General features: G+C 40.0%; 1 protein-coding gene across 1 annotated transcript in view; it reads left to right on the top strand.

Moving 5' to 3' along the window:
- LOC117331002 (ectopic P granules protein 5 homolog) overlaps nucleotides 1-22,913 on the top strand; it is a gene marked incomplete at its 5' end in the record, with an annotated part of 67,712 nt that overhangs the window by 39,993 nt on the left and 4,806 nt on the right. The window contains 12 exon segments of the mRNA XM_033889595.1: nucleotides 18-149; nucleotides 930-1,011; nucleotides 3,333-3,472; nucleotides 4,665-4,857; nucleotides 5,431-5,601; nucleotides 6,185-6,360; nucleotides 6,882-7,076; nucleotides 9,730-9,887; nucleotides 11,752-11,951; nucleotides 13,862-14,110; nucleotides 15,247-15,466; nucleotides 21,327-21,533. Of these exon segments, the coding sequence (XP_033745486.1) occupies nucleotides 18-149; nucleotides 930-1,011; nucleotides 3,333-3,472; nucleotides 4,665-4,857; nucleotides 5,431-5,601; nucleotides 6,185-6,360; nucleotides 6,882-7,076; nucleotides 9,730-9,887; nucleotides 11,752-11,951; nucleotides 13,862-14,110; nucleotides 15,247-15,466; nucleotides 21,327-21,533 (2,123 nt within the window).

Raw genomic sequence — 22,913 nt, forward strand, 5'->3', positions numbered from 1 at the left:
AAACATTGTGTCAACAGTTTGACATTGATGAATGGCTTACTAAGACAACTCCTGCACAAGTAGAGATCAAGCGGTATGGAGAGGTGTTAGGAAGAGCCTTGTACAGTTGTGGGGCCAATCCAGACAATAAACACGAGCTCGTATTTGAGGTATGTACAGTTGTGGGGCCAATCCAGACAATAAACACGAACTAGTATTTGAGGTATGTACAGTTGTGGGGCCAACCCAGACAATAAACACGAGCTAGTATTTGAGGTATGTACAGTTGTGGGGCCAACCCAGACAATAAACACGAGCTCGTATTTGAGGTATGTACAGTTGTGGGGCCAACCCAGACAATAAACACGAGCTCGTATTTGAGGTATGTACAGTTGTGGGGTCCACCCAGACAATAAACACGAGCTAATATTTGAGGTATGTACAGTTGCGGGGCCAACCCAGGCAATAAACATGAGCTAGTAATTGAGGTACGTACAGTTGTGGGGCCAACCCAGACAATAAACACAAGCATAAACAGAAGGTAGACCTTTATCAGTATTTGAGGTGTGTATGTAAGTTGTGTGCTAACCCAGACATAGGTATACAAAGCTTCAGGTCCATCCCAGACAGCTAACATAAGCTACAGTAGTATTTGAGGTGTTTAATATGGGACGAACCCAGGCAAACTTTCTATAACAAATGATATTTCTTTCATTCGAAATATTTATGAAATTGGAAAGTGGAAATTAAAGGCCAGAATCAATTTAATCACCTGTTCCTTATAAAGAGTACATCACATTGATCCCAGGTTACAAGGTGAAATGTCACCTATTCTAAAAATTAATGTTTGTTTTGGTTTCTATACATTGTTTTCAATTTAATTTTCTTACCTGCACGGACCACTGGAAATACAAACTAATTGATTAGTTCAATGTCACTCTATTTTCCAGATTTACTGTACACATCTGAACAAGCTGCTCCAGCACCGATTTCCAAGCAATGTAATGGTGGTCCTTAACATTCTACTACAGGGTAAGTGTTGTACAGATGATGGTCCTGAACATTCTACTACAGGGTAAGTGTTGTATAGATATGATGGTTCTGAACATTCTACTACAGGGTAAGTGTTGTACAGATGATGGTCCTGAACATTCTACTACAGGGTAAGTGTTGTACAGATGGTGGTTCTGAACATTCTACTACATGGTAAGTGTTGTACAGATGATGATCCTGAACATTCTACTACAGGGTAAGTGTTATACAGATGATGGTCCTGAACATTCTACTACAGGGTAAGTGTTGTACAGATGATGGTCCTGAACATTCTACTACAGGGTAAGTGTTATACAGATGATGGTCCTGAACATTCTACTACAGGGTAAGTGTTATACAGATGATGGTCCTGAACATTCTACTACAGGGTAAGTGTTATACAGATGATGGTCCTGGACATTCTACTACAGGGTAAGTGTTGTACAGATGATGGTCCTGAACATTCTACTACAGGGTAAGTGTCATACAGATGATGGTTCTGAACATTCTACTACAGGGTAAGTGTTATACAGATGATGGTCCTGGACATTCTACTACAGGGTAAGTGTTGTACAGATGATGGTCCTGGACATTCTACTACAGGGTAAGTGTTATACAGATGATGGTCCTGGACATTCTACTACAGGGTAAGTGTTGTACAGATGATGGTCCTGAACATTCTACTACAGGGTAAGTGTTATACAGATGATGGTCCTGAACATTCTACTACAGGGTAAGTGTTATACAGATGATGGTCCTGGACATTCTACTACAGGGTAAGTGTTGTACAGATGATGGTCCTGAACATTCTACTACAGGGTAAGTGTTGTACAGATGATGGTCCTGAACATTCTACTACAGGGTAAGTGTTATACAGATGATGGTCCTGAACATTCTACTACAGGGTAAGTGTTGTATAGATGGTGGTCCTGAACATTCTACTACAGGGTAAGTGTTATACAGATGATGGTCCTGAACATTCTACTACAGGGTAAGTGTTATACAGCTGATGGTCCTGCATGAACATTCTACTACAGGGTAAGTGTTGTATAGATGGTGGTCCTGAACATTCTACTACAGGGTAAGTGTTATACAGATGATGGTCCTGGACATTCTACTACAGGGTAAGTGTTGTACAGATGATGGTCCTGAACATTCTACTACAGGGTAAGTGTTATACAGATGATGGTCCTGGACATTCTACTACAGGGTAAGTGTTATACAGATGATGATCCTGAACATTCTACTACAGGGTAAGTGTTGTACAGATGATGGTCCTGGACATTCTACTACAGGGTAAGTGTTGTACAGATGATGGTCCTGAACATTCTACTACAGGGTAAGTGTTGTACAGATGATGGTCCTGAACATTCTACTACAGGGTAAGTGTTGTACAGATGGTGGTCCTGAACATTCTACTACAGGGTAAGTGTTGTACAGATGGTGGTCCTGAACATTCTACTACAGGGTAAGTGTTGTACAGATGATGGTCCTGAACATTCTACTACAGGGTAAGTGTTGTACAGATGGTGGTCCTGAACATTCTACTACAGGGTAAGTGTTGTACAGATGATGGTCCTGAACATTCTACTACAGGGTAAGTGTTGTACAGATGATGGTCCTGAACATTCTACTACAGGGTAAGTGTTATACAGATGATGGTCCTGGACATTCTACTACAGGGTAAGTGTTATACAGATGATGGTCCTGAACATTCTACTACAGGGTAAGTGTTGTACAGATGATGGTCCTGAACATTCTACTACAGGGTAAGTGTTGTATAGATGATGGTCCTGAACATTCTACTACAGGGTAAGTGTTGTACAGATGGTGGTCCTGAACATTCTACTACAGGGTAAGTGTTGTACAGATGATGGTCCTGAACATTCTACTACAGGGTAAGTGTTGTACAGATGGTGGTCCTGAACATTCTACTACAGGGTAAGTGTTATACAGATGGTGGTCCTGAACATTCTACTATCGTATAACTGTAGTTGGAGGTCATGAACAAGAAGCCTCTTCACAACAGAGTTAAGGAACAGTAATTTTGAGATTATAAGCTGATAAAACTAGAAAACAAAAGTATGCTTAGGTGAATTTGATAATGGCAAAAAGCAATGCAACAGAAAAACAAATGGCTTTGGGATGCATCCTGCTCCCTATATACTGATGGCATTATGATGAATGGTATTAATTGAAAACATCATTAAAAAAGATGGGATTAATATATGTCATAACCAGAAGTCCAATCCAGTCTTAAAATTTCCAGATGAGTATACAATCAAATTAATATATAAATAATGCTTCTTTTTTTTTGTTAGGTTCAGACAACCAACAGATCCATGTAAAGTGTTGGAATCTGTTACACATGGCCTGCTTCGGGAACAAGGAAGGACAGCGGGAAGGGACACCTAGTAAGGAAACTGACCAGGAGGTGACCACAGCCTTGACAACTGATCAGGTAAGTACAGGGGGGGGAGGGTCACCTAGTAAGGAAACTGACCAGGGCTTGACCACAGACCTGACAACTATGGTATAAGGCCGTACACTAAACAAATAGCCTGCCTTCTAGGTTTACCTACCAGGTAGCTGGAAAGCAAAACAGTAATAATAATGATGGCTACACCTTAGGGAAAGATTTTTGTGAGGTGAGGGATATAACTTCCTTTCTCTATAAGATCACCCCTATTGTATTAATGCCTGTTTTACCTTCGGTATGTATAAGATCACCCCTATTGTATTAATGCCCATTTTACCTTTGGTATGTATAAGATCGCCCCTATATGCCCTTTTTACCTTTGGTATGTATAAGATCACCCCTATTGTATTAATGCCCGTTTTACCTTTGGTATGTATAAGATCACCCCTATTGTATTAATGCCCGTTTTACCTTTGGTATGTATAAGATCACCCCTATTGTATTAATGCCCGTTTTACCTTTGATATGTATAAGATCACCCCTATTGTATTAATGCCCGTTTTACCTTTGGTATGTATAAGATCGCCCCTATTGTATTAATGCCCGTTTTACCTTTGGTATGTATAAGATCGCCCCTATTGTATTAATGCCCGTTTTACCTTTGGTATGTATAAGATCGCCCCTATTGTATTAATGCCCGTTTTACCTTTGGTATGTATAAGATCGCCCCTATTGTATTAATGCCCGTTTTACCTTTGGTATGTATAAGATCGCCCCTATTGTATTAATGCCCGTTTTACCTTTGGTATGTATAAGATCGCCCCTATTGTATTAATGCCCGTTTTACCTTTGGTATGTATAAGATCGCCCCTATTGTATTAATGCCCGTTTTACCTTTGGTATGTATAAGATCGCCCCTATTGTATTAATGCCCGTTTTACCTTTGGTATGTATAAGATCGCCCCTATTGTATTAATGCCCGTTTTACCTTTGGTATGTATAAGATCGCCCCTATTGTATTAATGCCCGTTTTACCTTTGGTATGTATAAGATCGCCCCTATTGTATTAATGCCCGTTTTACCTTTGGTATGTATAAGATCACCCCTATTGTATTAATGCCCGTTTTACCTTTGGTATATATAAGATCGCCCCTATTGTATTAATGCCTGTTTTACCTTTGGTATGTATAAGGTCACCCCTATTGTATTAATGCCTGTTTTACCTTCGGTACAGGTACAGGAGGTACTACAATGGATCGGTACATACTACCTCCAGCTGAGGACATCCTCTATCGACCTGTCCATGTTTGGTCTCTACCCCAGCCTACAACAGTACATCCCCTACCTAAGGTGTATCATCAGAGATTTACTCGTCTGTCTCACTCAGAAGGTGGCACCACAGATACAGGATGGTAACTATAACCAAGGTATGGCGTTTCTGGGATAATTTGTCTTCATTTCGTGTCTTCCAACAGGAGGAACAGCTAATGTTGTCACCCCTGTGTCGGCGTTGGCGTTGGTTTTCTTATATTAACATTTTGGTTCGATTGTTGAAGGACTATTGATATTTGGTATTAGGATCCCTTCAGGGTCATTTAATTCCCTCTCAGAGTCAAACTAAAAGATTTGTTTTTGGAAAACCCTGCTTTTTGACATATTTTTGGTTTAGACTTTTTATGCTGACAAAAAACTTTCAGTTTTAAGTATTGAAAGGCATTAACACATCACTTCATAATTGTACTAGGGTACTGATATTTAACATTAGCCTGTGGGGTTATATTGTCTGATTCAGGAGTTGAACTGAAAGATTATTATTAAAAAACCTATTGATAAGTACTTTAAGACTTTAATATACTTTGTACTACTCTACATTTTATATAGAAGATGTAATGTTTATTTAGTTATAGTTGATCTGGCAATACATATTATATTATTATAATAGATAATGAAGGTATTGATAAAGTCATGTTAATCACAGGTGTACTTTTCTTTTATGGTAGTGCTGGACATGTTGTGGCAGACAACACTTGCAACCTTTAACCCCTGGTTACAGCCAATCGCTAAGCAGGATGGACCGCTGTTTCCATGGATACAGGCTGATGCAGAATCTGGCAAAGAGATGGTGAAGGCGTTTCGTCACGTTGTGTATAACATCCACACAACCTTCCAGTGTAAGTCAAGTCTTCCATTTGTGGTGGAGTCTCCATAGACCGATACACCTGGCCAGGTTTGGAGGTTTGCTGGCTGGGATCATTATCATACATCTCCTGACAAGTACTTACTCCAGGGAGAACCGTTTTCTTCTGTTTTAACATTATAATAAGCCGTGACTGGCGATGACACATTATTTCTTAACTGTACACATTTGTACTGCAGTGTATCTTCCAACTATCAATATTGCTCTTCACCAGTAAAACTCTTGTTATGCCTCCTCCTAATTAAGTAGGGTAGGTTGTGTCCATCTGTCCTTTCCATCTGTCTGTCTATCTGTCCATCTGTCTGTCCATCTGTCTGTCAATCTGTCTGTCAATCTGTCTGTCCTTCTGTCTCTATCTGTCTCCATCTGTCTGTCCATCTGTCTGTCTATCTGTCTGTCCATCTGTCTGTCCTTCTGTCTATCTGTCTCCATCTGTCTGTCCATCTGTCTGTCCATCTGTCTGTCTGTCCATCTGTCTGTCTGTCCATCCATCTGCCTGTCCGTCTGTCTGTCCATCTGTCCTTCAGTGTGTCATCTGATGTTTTGTATTTATACAGATGTCTGTGTGCCGTACCAACGAGACATCCTATCGGAGGTGTGGCAGTACTTTGCCTGTGTGCTGTGTACCAGGACCACACCCCCACATGTAAGCCAGGTCTTCACAGAGGTCCTGAAACATCTCCCGTGGGACAGACTAACCCCAAACATCTCTGTCCTCAACTCCATGGTGCAGGTAACTATAGTGGTAACATTTAATCGGAGCAAATAAGCATGGCTCTAACAGACATTCCTTGTGATTTAGATACTGTAGTCTACTTGTATTAGATCACCTCTCATCCAGACCTGTATATCAGATCATGTGACCTATCCCATACTATACCTGTGTATTGATACTCAACTTCCCTCCACACCTGTGTATTAACTCTGGACTTCTCTCCTCCACACCTGTGTATTAACTCTGGACCTCTCTCCTCCACACCTGTGTATTAACTCTGGACCTCTCTCCTCCACACCTGTGTATTAACTCTGGACTTCTCTTCTCCACACCTGTGTATCAATTCTTATCCTTTGTCCTCCAGACATTTGTATTGATGGATGCTCAACTTCTCTTCGTGAGACCTTTATTTAATTTCGCACCTCTCTCCTCCACACCCGTGTATCAGTTCTTATCCTCTCTCCCCCAGACATTTATATCAATACTCAACTTCTCTTCCTAAGATCTATATTTTATTTCGCCACCTCTCTCCTCCACAGCTGAAGGACACCAACAGTACAGAGAGTTTTGAGTTACTGGCCTACATCGTGTGTCAGGTCGACTGGACCAGTGTATTACAATACTACAGCCAACCCTACCCTGGAGAGTCCTACCCGGGCGAGGGGCAGGGCATAGTCCTCGGCTGTGTCCTCATCCTCCTCACACAGAGCTTCGGGGATCAGAAACATATTGAGGTAGGTAACATAAGTTATATCAGTAATGGGTTGTTATTGTCAGGGTTTATGAGGTAGGTAACATATACTATATATAAGTAATGGGTTGTTATTGTCGGGGTTTATGAGGTAGGTAACATATACTATATATAAGTAATGGGTTGTTATTGTCGGGGTTTATGAGGTAGGTAACATATACTATATATAAGTAATGGGTTGTTATTGTCAGGGTTTATGAGGTAGGTAACATAGACTGTATCAGTAATGGGTTGTTATTGTCAGGGTTTATGAGGTAGGTAACATAGACTGTATCAGTAATGGGTTGTTATTGTCAGGGTTTATGAGGTAGGTAACATATACTATATATAAGTAATGGGTTGTTATTGTCAGGGTTTATGAGGTAGGTAACATAAACTGTATCAGTAATGGGTTGTTATTGTCAGGGTTTATGAGGTAGGTAACATAGACTGTATCAGTAATGGGTTGTTATTGTCGGGTTTATGAGGTAGGTAACATAAGTTATATAAGTAATGGGTTGTTATTGTCAGGGTTTATGAGGTAGGTAACATAGACTGTATCAGTAATGGGTTGTTATTGTCAGGGTTTATGAGGTAGGTAACATAAACAGTATCAGTAATGGGTTGTTATTGTCAGGGTTTATGAGGTAGGTAACATAGACTGTATCAGTAATGGGTTGTTATTGTTAGGGTTTATGAGGTAGGTAACATAGACTGTATCAGTAATGGGTTGTTATTGTCGGGGTTTATGAGGTAGGTAACATAAGTTATATCAGTAATGGGTTGTTATTGTCAGGGTTTATGAGGTAGGTAACATAGACTGTATCAGTAATGGATTGTTATTGTCAGGGTTTATGAGGTAGGTAATATAAAGAGTATCAGTAATGGGTTGTTATTGTCAGGGTTTATGAGGTAGGTAACATAGACTGTATCAGTAATGGGTTGTTATTGTCGGGGTTTATGAGGTAGGTAACATAGACTGTATCAGTAATGGGTTGTTATTGTCGGGGTTTATGAGGTAGGTAACATAGACTGTATCAGTAATGGGTTGTTATTGTCGGGGTTTATGAGGTAGGTAACATAAACAGTATCAGTAATGGGTTGTTATTGTCAGGGTTTATGAGGTAGGTAACATAGACTGTATCAGTAATGGGTTGTTATTGTCAGGGTTTATGAGGTAGGTAACATAAGTTATATCAGTAATGGGTTGTTATTGTCAGGGTTTATGAGGTAGGTAACATAGACTGTATCAGTAATGGGTTGTTATTGTCAGGGTTTATGAGGTAGGTAACATAGACTGTATCAGTAATGGGTTGTTATTGTCGGGGTTTATGAGGTAGGTAACATAGACTGTATCAGTAATGGGTTGTTATTGTCGGGGTTTATGAGGTATGTAACATAAACAGTATCAGTAATGGGTTGTTATTGTCAGGGTTTATGAGGTAGGTAACATATACTATATATAAGTAATGGGTTGTTATTGTCAGGGTTTATGAGGTAGGTAACATAAACTGTATCAGTAATGGGTTGTTATTGTCAGGGTTTATGAGGTAGGTTATATAAACTGTATCAGTAATGGGTTGTTATTGTCAGGGTTTATGAGGTAGGTAACATAGACTGTATCAGTAATGGGTTGTTATTGTTGGGGTTTATGAGGTAGGTAACATAAGTTATATCAGTAATGGGTTGTTATTGTCAGGGTTTATGAGGTAGGTTATATAAACTGTATCAGTAATGGGTTGTTATTGTCAGGGTTTATGAGGTAGGTAACATATATAAACTGTATCAGTAATGGGTTGTTATTGTCAGGGTTTATGAGGTAGGTTATATAAACTGTATCAGTAATGGGTTGTTATTGTCGGGGTTTATGAGGTAGGTGACATAGACTGTATCAGTAATGGGTTGTTATTGTCGGGATTTATGAGGTAGGTAACATAGACTGTATCAGTAATGGGTTGTTATTGTCGGGGTTTATGAGGTAGGTAACATAGACTGTATCAGTAATGGGTTGTTATTGTCGGGGTTTATGAGGTAGGTAACATAAACAGTATCAGTAATGGGTTGTTATTGTCAGGGTTTATGAGGTAGGTAACATAGACTGTATCAGTAATGGGTTGTTATTGTCAGGGTTTATGAGGTAGGTAACATAAGTTATATCAGTAATGGGTTGTTATTGTCGGGGTTTATGAGGTAGGTAACATAAACTGTATCAGTAATGGGTTGTTATTGTCAGGGTTTATGAGGTAGGTAACATAGACTGTATCAGTAATGGGTTGTTATTGTCGGGGTTTATGAGGTAGGTAACATAGACTGTATCAGTAATGGGTTGTTGTATATAACATGTGTTATTACTGTGAAGTCTACAGCTAATCTTCTTCAACAAGTGAACAAATAGTCTACAAGTGAATAGAGAGAATGATCTGCTGTAAACAAATCTGATTAGATGTAAATTAAGATTAAAGAGAGTAAGAAAAAACATGTTTCCTGATTCTGTGATATTTAAAAATCATTAGATTAACTTGAACAATTTAAACCAAATCTATGTATTACAATCTATGTATTACAATCTATGTATCACTAGCTCTACCAACCTTCTTATTATGTGTTCACTGTCTGAATGTACTCCACCAATTGTGATTTGACCTTTCACCTGACAGATTCCAATGCTGGAGCAGAAGATGCAGATAGCGGAGAAATACGATTGGCAGATGTTGACATCTGACAGTTTCCGCCATGCCTGTAACTGGCTGCTTCAGACATGTGACCCCACATGTGTGTTGGTGGAGAGGTCGTCATCAACTGCTCTAGGAATTAGGTTTGTATTAAGTATATGTGACATTCAATCCTTACAATAATTGTCATAGTTCCTTGTTTCCTCTCTCATACCAGTTGTGTGATAATCCGTCCTTACAATAATTTTCGTAGTTCCTCGTTTCCTCTCACATACCAGTAGTGTGACAGTCAATCCTTACAATAATTGTCGTAGTTCGTTGTTTCCTCTCTCATACCAGTGGTAATGTTTCTCTCGTAGGTTCTCATAGAAGGAAGTTAAGAATTTCTATGAAACTCGGGAGACATTATTATCATCTGATTATTATAAGTTAAACATGAAATATTGATTGTTTTGTTTCCTTGAAGTGTGTAGATGTATGGAAGAGTAACAATCTTAGTCCCAAGGTAGGAAAACCAGGGGGAACTGTGTCCCAAGGTAGGACAATCCGGGGGAACTGTGTCCCAAGGTAGGAAAACCCAAGGGAACTGTATCCCAAGGTAGGAAAACCTGGAGGAACTGTGTCCCAAGGTAAGAAAACCTGGGGAACTGCGTCCTAAGGTAGGAAAACCCGGGGGAACTCTGTCCCAAGGTAGAAAAACCCGGGGAAACTGTGTCCCAAGGTAGGAAAACCCGGGGGAACTGTGTCCCAAGGTAGAAAAACCTGGAGGAACTGTGTCCCAAGGTAGAAAAACCCAGGGGAACTGTGTCCCAAGGTAGGAAAACCTGGGGAACTGTGTCCCAAGGTAGGAAAACCTGGGGGAACTGTGTCCCAAGGTAGGAAAACCTGGGGGAACTGTGTCCCAAGGTAGAAAAACCCGGGGGAACTGTATCCCAAGGTAGAAAAACCTGGAGGAACTGTGTCCCAAGGTAGAAAAACCCAGGGGAACTGTGTCCAAAGGTAGGAAAACCCGGGGGAACTGTGTCCCAAGGTAGGAAAACCCAGGGGAACTGTGTCCCAAGGTAGGAAAACCCAAGGTAGGAAAACCCGGGGGAACTGTGTCCCAAGGTAGGAAAACCCGGGGAACTGTGTCCCAAAACCCGGGGGAACTGTGTCCCAAGGTAGGAAAACCTGGGGAACTGTGTCCCAAGGAAGGAAAACCTGGGGGAACTGTGTCCCAAGGTAGGAAAACCCGGGGGAACTGTGTCCCAGGGTAGGAAAAACCAGGGGAACTGTGTCCCAAGGTAGGAAAACCCGGGGGAACTGTGTCCCAAGGTAGGAAAACCCGGGGAACTGTGTCCCAAGGTAGGAAAACCCGGGGGAACTCTGTGCTGAGGTAGAGAAATTCAAGGGAACTCTGTCACGAGGTAGAAAAACCTAGGGGAACTCTGTACTGAGGAAGGAAAACCCAGGGGAACTCTGTACTGAGGTAGGAAAACCCAGGGGAACTCTGTACTGAGGTAGGAAAACCCAGGGGAACTCTGTACTGAGGAAGGAAAACCCAGGGGAACTCTGTACTGAGGTAGGAAAACCCAGGGAACTCTGTACTGAGGTAGGAAAACCCAAGGGAACTCTGTACTGAGGTAGGAAAACCCAAGGGAACTCTGTACTGAGGTAGGAAAACCCAGGGGAACTCTGTACTGAGGTAGGAAAACCCAGGGGAACTCTGTACTGAGGTAGGAAAACCCAGGGGAACTCTGTACTGAGGTAGGAAAACCCAAGGTAACTCTGTACTGAAGTAGGAAAACCCAGGGGAACTCTGTACTGAGGTAGGAAAACCCAGGGGAACTCTGTACTGAGGTAGGAAAACCCAGGGGAACTCTGTCCTGAGGTAGGAAAACCCAGGGGAACTCTGTACTGAGGTAGGAAAACCCAGGGAAACTCTGTACTGAGGTAGGAAAACCCAAGGGAACTCTGTACTGTTTATGTTACTAATCAGGTATATAAATGATATATTATATTGTACAGGTTGATTAAGGCAGCGTCCGGATTTAGTGTCCAGTACTCTGGCCAGTGGTCATCCGAATTGTCCGCCAAACGTCAGTGTTATGTTCACACAGTTGTCCAGCTCCTGTGTCAGTGTACGTTTTCAGCCAGCATCAACCTGGGGACTCTGGCCACCGCTATACTTAACCTGATGACAGAAGTGGAAACTGTCGGAGCCTCAGGTAATGTTTAACATAGTTAGTAAGGCGAATTCTCAAAACCTAGTGTAGGCAAATGTCTCACTCCTGTCCGCTGTCCATTAATAACTCACTCTGTTGGACCCTTGTTGACTTTTTTAGCCCACCATCATAGAATGGTGGCCTTTGTCTGTGGTCTATCCATCCTTCGATGTGTCGTCCATCCATAAATAATCCTTGATTTTGAGAGTTGAAGATCATCACTGTTTCCTGAGGAGTACTAGAAGGATATTTTCTCTAACTCTATAATGTAGGTTCCCTTTGGTCTGTTGTTGTGTCCATTACACTTTGAGTCTGATCTAGAAATTAGAATGGCCATAAGGCAGACACTATGAATTTTTAAGTTTGTTATCACTGAGAAGTTATTTCCCAGAAAGTACCAGGGTACAGGGAGCCCAGAAAGTACCATGGTACAGGGAGCCCAGAAAGTACCATGGTACAGGGAGCCCAGAAAGTACCATGGTACAGGGAGCCCAGAAAGTACCATGGTACAGGAGCCCAGAAAGTACCATGGTACAGGGAGCCCAGAAAGTACCATGGTACAGGGAGCCCAGAAAGTACCATGGTACAGGGAGCCCAGAAAGTACCATGGTACAGGGAGCCCAGAAAGTATCAGGGTACAGGGAGCCCAGGAGTACTATGGTACAGGGAGCCCAGAAAGTACCATGGTACAGGGAGCCCAGAAAGTACCATGGTACAGGGAGCCCAGAAAGTACCATGGTATAGGGAGCCCAGAAAGTACCATGGTACAGGGAGCCCAGACAGTACCATGGTACAGGGAGCCCAGAAAGTACCATGGTACAGGGAGCCCAGAAAGTACCATAGTACAGGGAGCCCAGAAAGTACCATGGTACAGGGAGCCCAGAAAGTACCATGGTACAGGGAGCCCAGAAAGTACCATGGTACAGGGAGCCCAGACAGTACCATGGTACAGGGAGCCCAGAAAGTATCAGGGTACAGGGAGCCCAGGAGTACTATGGTACAGGGAGCCCAGAAAGTACCATGGTACAGGGAGCCCAGAAAGTACCATGGTACAGGGAGCCCAGACAGTACCAGGGTACAGGGAGCCCAGAAAGTACCATGGTACAGGGAGCCCAGAAAGTACCATGGTACAGGGAGCCCAGAAAGTACCAGGGTACAGGGAGCCCAGAAAGTACCATGGTGGTACAGGGAGCCCAGAAAGTACCAGGGTACAGGGAGCCCAGAAAGTACCAGGGTACAGGGAGCCCAGAAAGTACCAGGGTACAGGAAGCCCAGAAAGTACCATGGTACAGGGAGCCCAGAAAGTACCATGGTACAGGGAGCCTAGAAAGTACCATGGTACAGGGAGCCTAGAAAGTACCATGGTACAGGGAGAATACTACTCAAACCCCCGTGGGCCCATTGTTGTACATTATCATCTCTTTAGACCAATTGGAAAGCAAAATGACAGACAGGTAGCTGTTTTGAATTTTGACCATTGAAGTTTAGTAGCTATTTCTCAGAACGTTATTCATGGCTCTTATGTCAGTTCCCCTTTGTCTCTAGTTGTGAATATTGAATTTTGAGACTGATCAGAAGACAAAATAGTAGAAAGGCGACCATTTTGAATTTTGACATTTGAAATGTCTCAAGAAAGATTTTCATGGATCATTCTCCAATTTAATACATGTATGTAGGATCCCCTAGCTTGTTTTCAAATGATAAAGAGGAAAAGGGGAAAGAAGAAAAAACATCAATCTTACAAAACCCAGTGATTAAAAGATCATTCAATGGTGGGCACCAGGATCCCTCTGGGATCTCTGTTAGTGGTTCTAGTTTAATTTTATTTACATTTTGTACAGTTATTTTTAATCAGGCAAACAATTATAATATCATTAGAAATCAACTGAAATTTGACACAATACTCATTGTAGTGGTGGACTTGAGAATGCAGCAAGACGAAACTTTAGATTTGGTCAAAGAAATCTTTGGTTTACTGAACAACTGTAACCCTGAGAACAATTCCCTGGATGTTGTCATGACGACGGTTGTCGAGTGGCTGCAGTCATCACCACAAAGTATCCTACTGTTGCCATGTGTCAAGGCTGCATCTCGTTGTCTTGCCTCCCACACACAGATTGTCCGCATTGTGGAGGAATGTATTTATGTGTACTTCAAGGGAGGTAAGTGATGAGAGTTTAAGTGGATGGTGACATTTCCAGGGTTGTATGGTCAATCATATCATGTTGTTAGAGAGTTAACTCTGGCTTTATAAAAAGTTATCATTAATAATAATTTTGTTTTCTTTAAATTTCTTAATATCTTCTTTTAGTAATACAAATGTGTATATAATTATAACAGAAATTGTTTTGAAGGGATGGGGTAAAACATAACCAAGCATTTTTTTTCAAGAAAGCAGGTCCCTGTGCCCCATATCAAGGTCACTCAGGTCCCTGTGCCCCATATCAAGGTCACTCAGGTCCCTGTGCCCCATATCAAGGTCACTCAGGTCCCTGTGCCCCATATCAAGGTCACTCAGCAGGTCCCTGTGCCCCATATCAAGGTCACTCAGGTCCCTGTGCCCCATATCAAGGTCACTCAGGTCCCTGTGCCCCATATCAAGGTCACTCAGGTCCCTGTGCCCCATATCAAGGTCACTCAGCAGGTCCCTGTGCCCCATATCAAGGTCACTCAGGTCCCTGTGCCCCATATCAAGGTCACTCTGTGCCCCATATCAAGGTCACTCTGTACCCCATATCAAGGTCACTCAGGTCCCTGTGCCCCATATCAAGGTCACTTACGTCCCTGTGCCCCCTATCAAGGTCACTCCCACTAGGATTTGTGTTACAGACAATGTGGGAAGCATTAAAGACTTAATTGTGTCTGACAAATTTTAATCTTCAACCTGACAAGAAAAATAAGTCAATAAGTGTTGAATAAGATTTTCTTATGTAACATTGAATCTCAAATAAAAAATGGACTTGCAAGAACAGCCTGATCTACAGTAAGTTATCTGGGTTCATATTACACCCCATTCTGTTAGTGACTATATATCATATTGAAATATGATACTGAACAATCCAACAATGAAGATTTTAAGATCAACAAATCCATTCTACAGCTGTACATACTAATATAGAAATGCTTCAATTCATCAATATAAGTCAAAAACAGCTTCATGAAATACTGCCCTTGAAAACTGGACAACATAAATCCACAATCCAATATCATATCTTGGTCTGGGTACAGTAATGTATACTGTCCTTGAACGCTGTATGTACAACATTAGCCCACATGTCTATGTTATATCTTGGCCTAGGTATGGACCAGACAGCTGGTGGTGGCTGGGACCAAGTATTGGCTGCCATACAGATACCGGACCTGAACACTGAAGAGTTCCTGGAGACTGCCCTACACGAGGGGTCGTATCTGTTGTTGTACGGCTACTGTGTCCTTCAACAAGCCCTCTGTGTAGATGTTAAAGAATTTTCTTACCTTGTAAACGTTTTACTGAACTGGATAAACACAGCCAAACCAACGTAAGTATTCAGTCTCAGATGGCTAAACAAAATAAACACTAGATCATATCAGAAACGACATCTTGTGTTAGGTAACAAACAACATCTGGTGTTAGGTAACAAACAACATCTGGTGTTCGGTAACAAACAACATCTGGTGTTAGGTAACAAACAACATCTGGTGTTAGGTAACAAACAACATCTGGTGTTAGGTAAGAAACAACATCTGGTGTTAGGTAAGAAACAACATCTGGTGTTAGGTAAGAAACAATATCTGGTGTTAGGTAACAAACAACATCTGGTGTTAGGTAAGAAACAACATCTGGTGTAATTAGGTAACAAACAGCATCTGGTGTTAGGTAAGAAACAACATCTGGTGTTAGGTAAGAAACAACATCTGGTGTTAGGTAACAAACAACATTTGATGTTTGGTAACAAACAACATCTGGTGTTAGGTAACAAACAACATCTGATGTTCGGTAACAAACAACATCAGATTTTCGGTTAGCTGTACCAGTATTTTATGCCCCTGACTTTAGTAAGAGAGTATATTATAGTAATGGCTATATGTACATGCGTGTGTGATTCTATCTGTCCATGATTAACTAGATGTGTAGATGATATCTCATAAACCCACTGACACATTCAGCTCATATACATTCCATGATATCAAAACATGGATGTCTACATCTGATTAGATATTGGTGGTCAAGGTCAAAGGTCACACTTAACCACTTTTGAAATAAGAAGTTTGTGTACCCGATATCTCTTGACCCCCTGACCGATTCAGTTCATACTGTAGTGGTGGGGGTTTATGTATGTGGGCTCTGGACAGATTCATTTTATGATGAGGGGGTGAGGGTTTATCTATGTGGGACCTGGACAGATTTATTTTACTATGAGGGGGTCAGGGTTTATGTATGTGGGCTCTGGACAGATTTATTTTACTATGAGGGGGTGAGGGTTTATCTATGTGGGCCCTGGACAGATCTATTTTATGATGAGGGGGTGAGGGTTTATGTATGTGGGCCCTGGACAGATTTATTTTACTATGAAGGGGTGAGGTTTTATCTATGTGGGCCCTGGACAGATTTATTTTATGATGAGGGGGTGAAGGTTTATCTATGTGGGCCCTGGACAGATTTATTTTACTATGAAGGGGTGAGGTATTAACTATGTGGGCCCTGGACAGATCTATTTTATGATGAGGGGGTGAGGGTTTATGTATGTGGGCCCTGGACAGATTTATTTTATGATGAGGGGGTGAGGGTTTATCTATCTGGGATCTCGACAGATTTTTTAGCCCACCATCATCAGATGGTGGGCTATTCAAATCGCCCTGCGTCCGTGGTCCGTGGTCCGTCCGTCCGTCCCTCCGTCCGTAAACAATTCTTGTTATCGCTATTTCTCAGAAAGTACTGAAGGGATCTTTCTCAAATTTCATATATAGGTTCCCCTTGGTGCCTAGTTATGCATATTGCATTTTGAGACCAATCGGAAAACAACATGGCCGACAGGCAGCCATCTTGGATTTTGACAGTTGAAGTTTGTTATCGCTATTTCTCAGAAAGCACAGAAGGGATCTTTCTCAAATTTCCTATGTAGGTTCCTCTTGGTGCCTTGTTATGCATATTGCATTTTGAGACCAATCGGAAAACAACATGGCCGACAGGCAGCCATCTTGGATTTTGACAATTGAAGTTTGTTATCGCTATTTCTCAGAAAGTACCCAAGGGATCGTTCTCAAATTTCATATGTAGGTTCCCCTCTGTGCCTAGTTATGCATATTGCATTTTGAGACAAATCGGAAAACAACATGGCCGACAGGCAGCCATCTTGGATTTTGACAATTGAAGTTTGTTATTGCTATTTCTCAGAATCTAATGAATGGATTTTTCTGAAATTTCATATGTAGGTTCCCCTCGGTGCCTAGTTATGCATATTGCATTTTTAGACAAATCGGAAAACAACATGGCCGACAGTCAGCCATCTTGGATTTTGACAATTGAAGTTTGTTATCGCTATTTCTCAGAAAGCACCCAAGGGATCTTTCTCAAATTTCATATGTAGGTTCCCCTCTGTGCCTAGTTATGCATATTGCATTTTGAGACAAATCGGAAAACAACATGGCCGACAGGCAGCCATCTTGGATTTTGACAATTGAAGTTTGTTATTGCTATTTCTCAGAATCTAATGAATGCATTTTTCTTTTCTGAAATTTCATATGTAGGTTCCCCTCGGTGCCTAGTTATGCATATTGCATTTTTAGACAAATCGGAAAACAACATGGCCGACAGTCAGCCATCTTGGATTTTGACAATTGAAGTTTGTTATCGCTATTTCTCAGAAAGCACCCAAGGGATCTTTCTCAAATTTCATATGTAGGTTCCCCTCTGTGCCTAGTTATGCATATTGCATTTTGAGACAAATCGGAAAACAACATGGCCGACAGGCAGCCATCTTGGATTTTGACAATTGAAGTTTGTTATTGCTATTTCTCAGAATCTAATGAATGCATTTTTCTTTTCTGAAATTTCATATGTAGGTTCCCCTCGGTGCCTAGTTATGCATATTGAATTTTGAGACCAATCGGAAAACAGCATGGCCAACAGGCAGCCATCTTGGATTTTGACAATTGAAGTTTGTTATCGCTATTTATCAGAAAGGACTATAGGGATCGTTCTCAAATTTCCTATGTAGGTTCCCCTCTGTGCCTAGTTATGCATATTGCATTTTTAGACAAATCGGAAAACAACATGGCCGACAGGCAGCCATCTTGGATTTTGACAATTGAAGTTTGTTATCGCTATTTCTCAGAAAGCACCCAAGGGATCTTTCTCAAATTTCATATGTAGGTTTCTCTTGGTGCCTAGTTATGCATATTGCATTTTGAGACCAATCGGAAAACAACATGGCCGGCAGGCAGCCATCTTGGATTTTGACAATCTAAGGGATCTTTCTGAAATTTCCTATGTAGGTTCCCCTCGGTGCCTAGTTTTGCATATTGTATTTTGAGACCAATCGGAAAACAACATGGCCAACAGGCAGCCATTTTGGATTTTGACAATTGAAGTTTGTTATCGCTTTTTCTCAAAAAGTAATGAAGGGATCTTTCCCCAATTTCATATGTAGGTTCCCCTTGGTGCCTAGTTATGCATATTGCATTTTGAGACCAATCGGAAAACAACATGGCCGACAGGCAGCCATCTTGTATTTTGACAATTGAAGTTTGTTATCGCTATTTTACAGAAGGTATTAAAGGGATCTTTCTGAAATTTCATATGTAGGTTCCCCTTGGTCCCTGGTGTTGCATTTTGGGACCAATCCGAAAACAACACGGCCGACAGACAGCCATTATTGCTAAATCCTAAATTTTATATATAGGTTCCCCTTGTTTGAAAAGTACTAGAGGGCTGTTTCTGAATTTACACAGATTAGTAAGACTTAGAGGAAGGGAAAAGTAGAGAAAAAATCAATCTGACATGGAACCTATAAAGATCATTCAATGGTGGGTGCCAAGGTCCCTCTGGGATCTCTTGTTTATGATGAGGGGGTGAGGGTTTATCTATGTGGGATCTGGACAGATTTATTTTACTATGAGGGGGTGAGGATTTATGTATGTGGGCTCTGGACAGATTTGTTTTACTGTGAGGGGGTGAGGATTTATCTATGTGGGCCTGGACAAATTTATTTTATGATGGAGGGGTGAGGGTTTATCTATGTGGGCCCTGGACAGATTTATTTTATGATGAAAGGGTTAGGTTTTATCTATGTGGGATCTGGACAGATTTATTTTATGATGAAGGGGTGAGGTTTTATCTATGTGGGATCTGGACAGATTTATTTTATGATGAGGGGTGAAGGTTTATCTATGTATGTCCAGCACAAATTGATTTCATATTTTAAGGTGCTATTATTTTATTAACAAGCAATTCAAACTGATTGCAATGTGACTGTAGCAATTCTGTTGTTCTGTCAGTGATAGTATATCACTGTTGTAGCAATTCTGTTGTTCTGTCGGTGATAGTATATCGCTGTTGTAGCAATTCTGTTGTTCAGTCGGTGATAGTATATCGCTGTTGTAGCAATTCTGTTGTTCTGTCGGTGATAATATATCACTGTTGTAGCAATTCTGTTGTTCTGTCAGTGATAGTATATCACTGTTGTAGCAATTCTGTTGTTCTGTCAGTGATAGTATATCACTGTTGTAGCAATTCTGTTGTTTTGTCAGTGATAGTATATCACTGTTGTAGCAATTCTGTTGTTCTGTCAGTGATAGCATATCACTGTTCTAACGAAAATGATATTCCATAAGGAAGAAGCTTTGTTATGATGTTATAAAGAAGCATTGTTATGATGTTATAAAGAAGCATTGTTATGATGTTATAAAGAAGCATTGTTATGATGTTATAAAGAAGCATTGTTATGATGTTATAAAGAAGCTTTGTTATGATGTTATAAAGAAGCATTGTTATGATGTTATAAAGAAGCATTGTTATGATGTTATAAAGATGCTTTGTTATGATGTTATAAAGAAGCTTTGTTATGTTGTTATAATAAAAGAAGCTTTGTTATGATGTTATAAAGAAGCATTGTTATGATGTTATAAAGAGGCATTGTTATGATGTTATAAAGAAGCTTTGTTATGATGTTATAAAGAAGCATTGTTATGATGTTATAAAGAAGCTTTGTTATGATGTTATAAAGAAGCTTTGTTATGATGTTATAAAGAAGCATTGTTATGATGTTATAAAGAAGCATTGTTATGATGTTATAAAGAAGCTTTGTTATGATGTTATAAAGAAGCTTTGTTATGATGTTATAAAGAAGCATTGTTATGATGTTATAAAGAAGCATTGTTATGATGTTATAAAGAAGCATTGTTATGATGTTATAAAGAAGCTTTGTTATGATGTTATAAAGAAGCATTGTTATGATGTTATAAAGAAGCATTGTTATGATGTTATAAAGAAGCATTGTTATGATGTTATAAAGAAGCTTTGTTATGATGTTATAAAGAAGCATTGTTATGATGTTATAAAGAAGCTTTGTTATGATGTTATAAAGAAGCATTGTTATGATGTTATAAAGAAGCTTTGTTATGATGTTATAAAGAAGCTTTGTTATGATGTTATAAAGAAGCATTGTTATGATGTTATAAAGAAGCATTGTTATGATGTTATAAAGAAGCTTTGTTATGATGTTATAAAGAAGCATTGTTATGATGTTATAAAGAAGCATTGTTATGATGTTATAAAGAAGCATTGTTATGATGTTATAAAGAAGCATTGTTATGATGTTATAAAGAAGCATTGTTATGATGTTATAAAGAAGCATTGTTATGATGTTATAAAGAAGCTTTGTTATGATGTTATAAAGAAGCATTGTTATGATGTTATAAAGAAGCATTGTTATGATGTTATAAAGAAGCATTGTTATGATGTTATAAAGAAGCTTTGTTATGATGTTATAAAGAAGCATTGTTATGATGTTATAAAGAAGCATTGTTATGATGTTATAAAGAAGCATTGTTATGGTGTTATAAAGAAGCATTGTTATGATGTTATAAAGAAGCATTGTTATGATGTTATAAAGAAGCATTGTTATGGTGTTATAAAGAAGCATTGTTACATGTATGATGTTGAAAAGTCTAAGGATGTAGCAAATTTCAAATGAACAACTTAGATCCGAATTTCCAGACTATCGGCTTCCGGATTATCGCGTGTCCACTGTACTTCACAGTACCCTATTATACTTACAATCAGGAAGATTAAGCTGAACTGTTTAGTGCCTTTATTGAAATTTATAAGCACCTTATGACAATCTTTAAGAACTAATTTTGTTTGTTGGAAAGACACTTTTTACTCCAATTTATTTATAGTGCTGACAATGAGTCGAAGATGATGCTGTTGTGCTTCAAGTTCCTAGAACTTGTGATTCAGCAGCTTGACTTTGGAACCAAACATGCAAACTGCATCAAGAGCCTTAATACGTTTGTGACATCCCTACACCAGCTAGGCGAGGACCGAGCCTCAACAGGGATCCTTGGAGCTATTGGGTTTGGCAAACGATCCACACTCTCCATAAAGTAAGAATCATACATTTAGAAATACAGTTCCCAGTCACCAGGAATCTTAATTTAACATCCACGCTCTCCATCAGGTTAATTATACATTTAGAAATGGAATGGGATTGATAGTAATCTCCATAATTAAAACAGACTCAGTGTAATTCTAGTTAGTTTGGTGAAAGAAACAGAGACAGTACCTCAAAGTCAGTGAAATACAACATATACATCATTAGGGCCTATATCAGAGGCAGTACATTATAGTCAGTGAGATACAACATGAACATCATCAGGGCCTATATCTACAACATGTACATCATCAGGGCCTATATCAGAGACAGTACATTATAGTCAGGGAGATACAACATGAACATCATCAGGGCCTATATCTACAACATGTACATCATCAGGGCCTATATCAGAGACAGTACATTATAGTCAGGGAGATACAACATGAACATCATCAGGGCCTATATCTACAACATGTACATCATCAGGGCCTATATCAGAGACAGTACATTATAGTCAGTGAGATACAACATGAACATCATCAGGGCCTATATCTATAACATGTACATCATTAGGGCCTATGTCAGAGACAGTACCTCAGTCAGTGAGATACATGTACATCATCAGGGCCTATGTCAGAAGCAGCACATTATAGTCAGTGAGATACAACATATACATCATTAGGGCCTTCACTCTTATGAATGCTGGTTTGAACAAACGTGATACATTTTTTGCTCCAATGCTCTATGTATCATTGTAAAACATGCTACTGTATCATTGTAAAACACGCTACTGTATCATTGTAAAACACGCTACTGTATCATTGTAAAACACGCTACTGTATCATTGTAAAGCATGCTACTGTATCATTGTAAAACACGCTACTGTATCATTGTAAAACACGCTACTGTATCATTGTAAAACACGCTACTGTATCATTGTAAAACACGCTACTGTATCACTGTAAAACACGCTACTGTATCATTGTAAAACACGCTACTGTATCACTGTAAAACACGCTACTGTATCATTGTAAAACACGCTACTGTATCATTGTAAAACACGCTACTGTATCATTGTAAAACAGGCTACTGTATCATTGTAAAACACGCTACTGTATCATTGTAAAACACGCTACTGTATCATTGTAAAACACGCTACTGTATCATTGTAAAACACGCTACTGTATCACTGTAAAACACGCTACTGTATCATTGTAAAACACGCTACTGTATCATTGTAAAACACGCTACTGTATCACTGTAAAACACGCTACTGTATCACTGTAAAACACGCTACTGTATCATTGTAAAACACGCTACTGTATCATTGTAAAACACGCTACTGTATCATTGTAAAACACGCTACTGTATCATTGTAAAACACACTACT

Source organism: Pecten maximus, chromosome 7, assembly GCF_902652985.1.
Source record: "Pecten maximus chromosome 7, xPecMax1.1, whole genome shotgun sequence".
Lineage (NCBI taxonomy): Eukaryota > Metazoa > Mollusca > Bivalvia > Pectinida > Pectinidae > Pecten > Pecten maximus.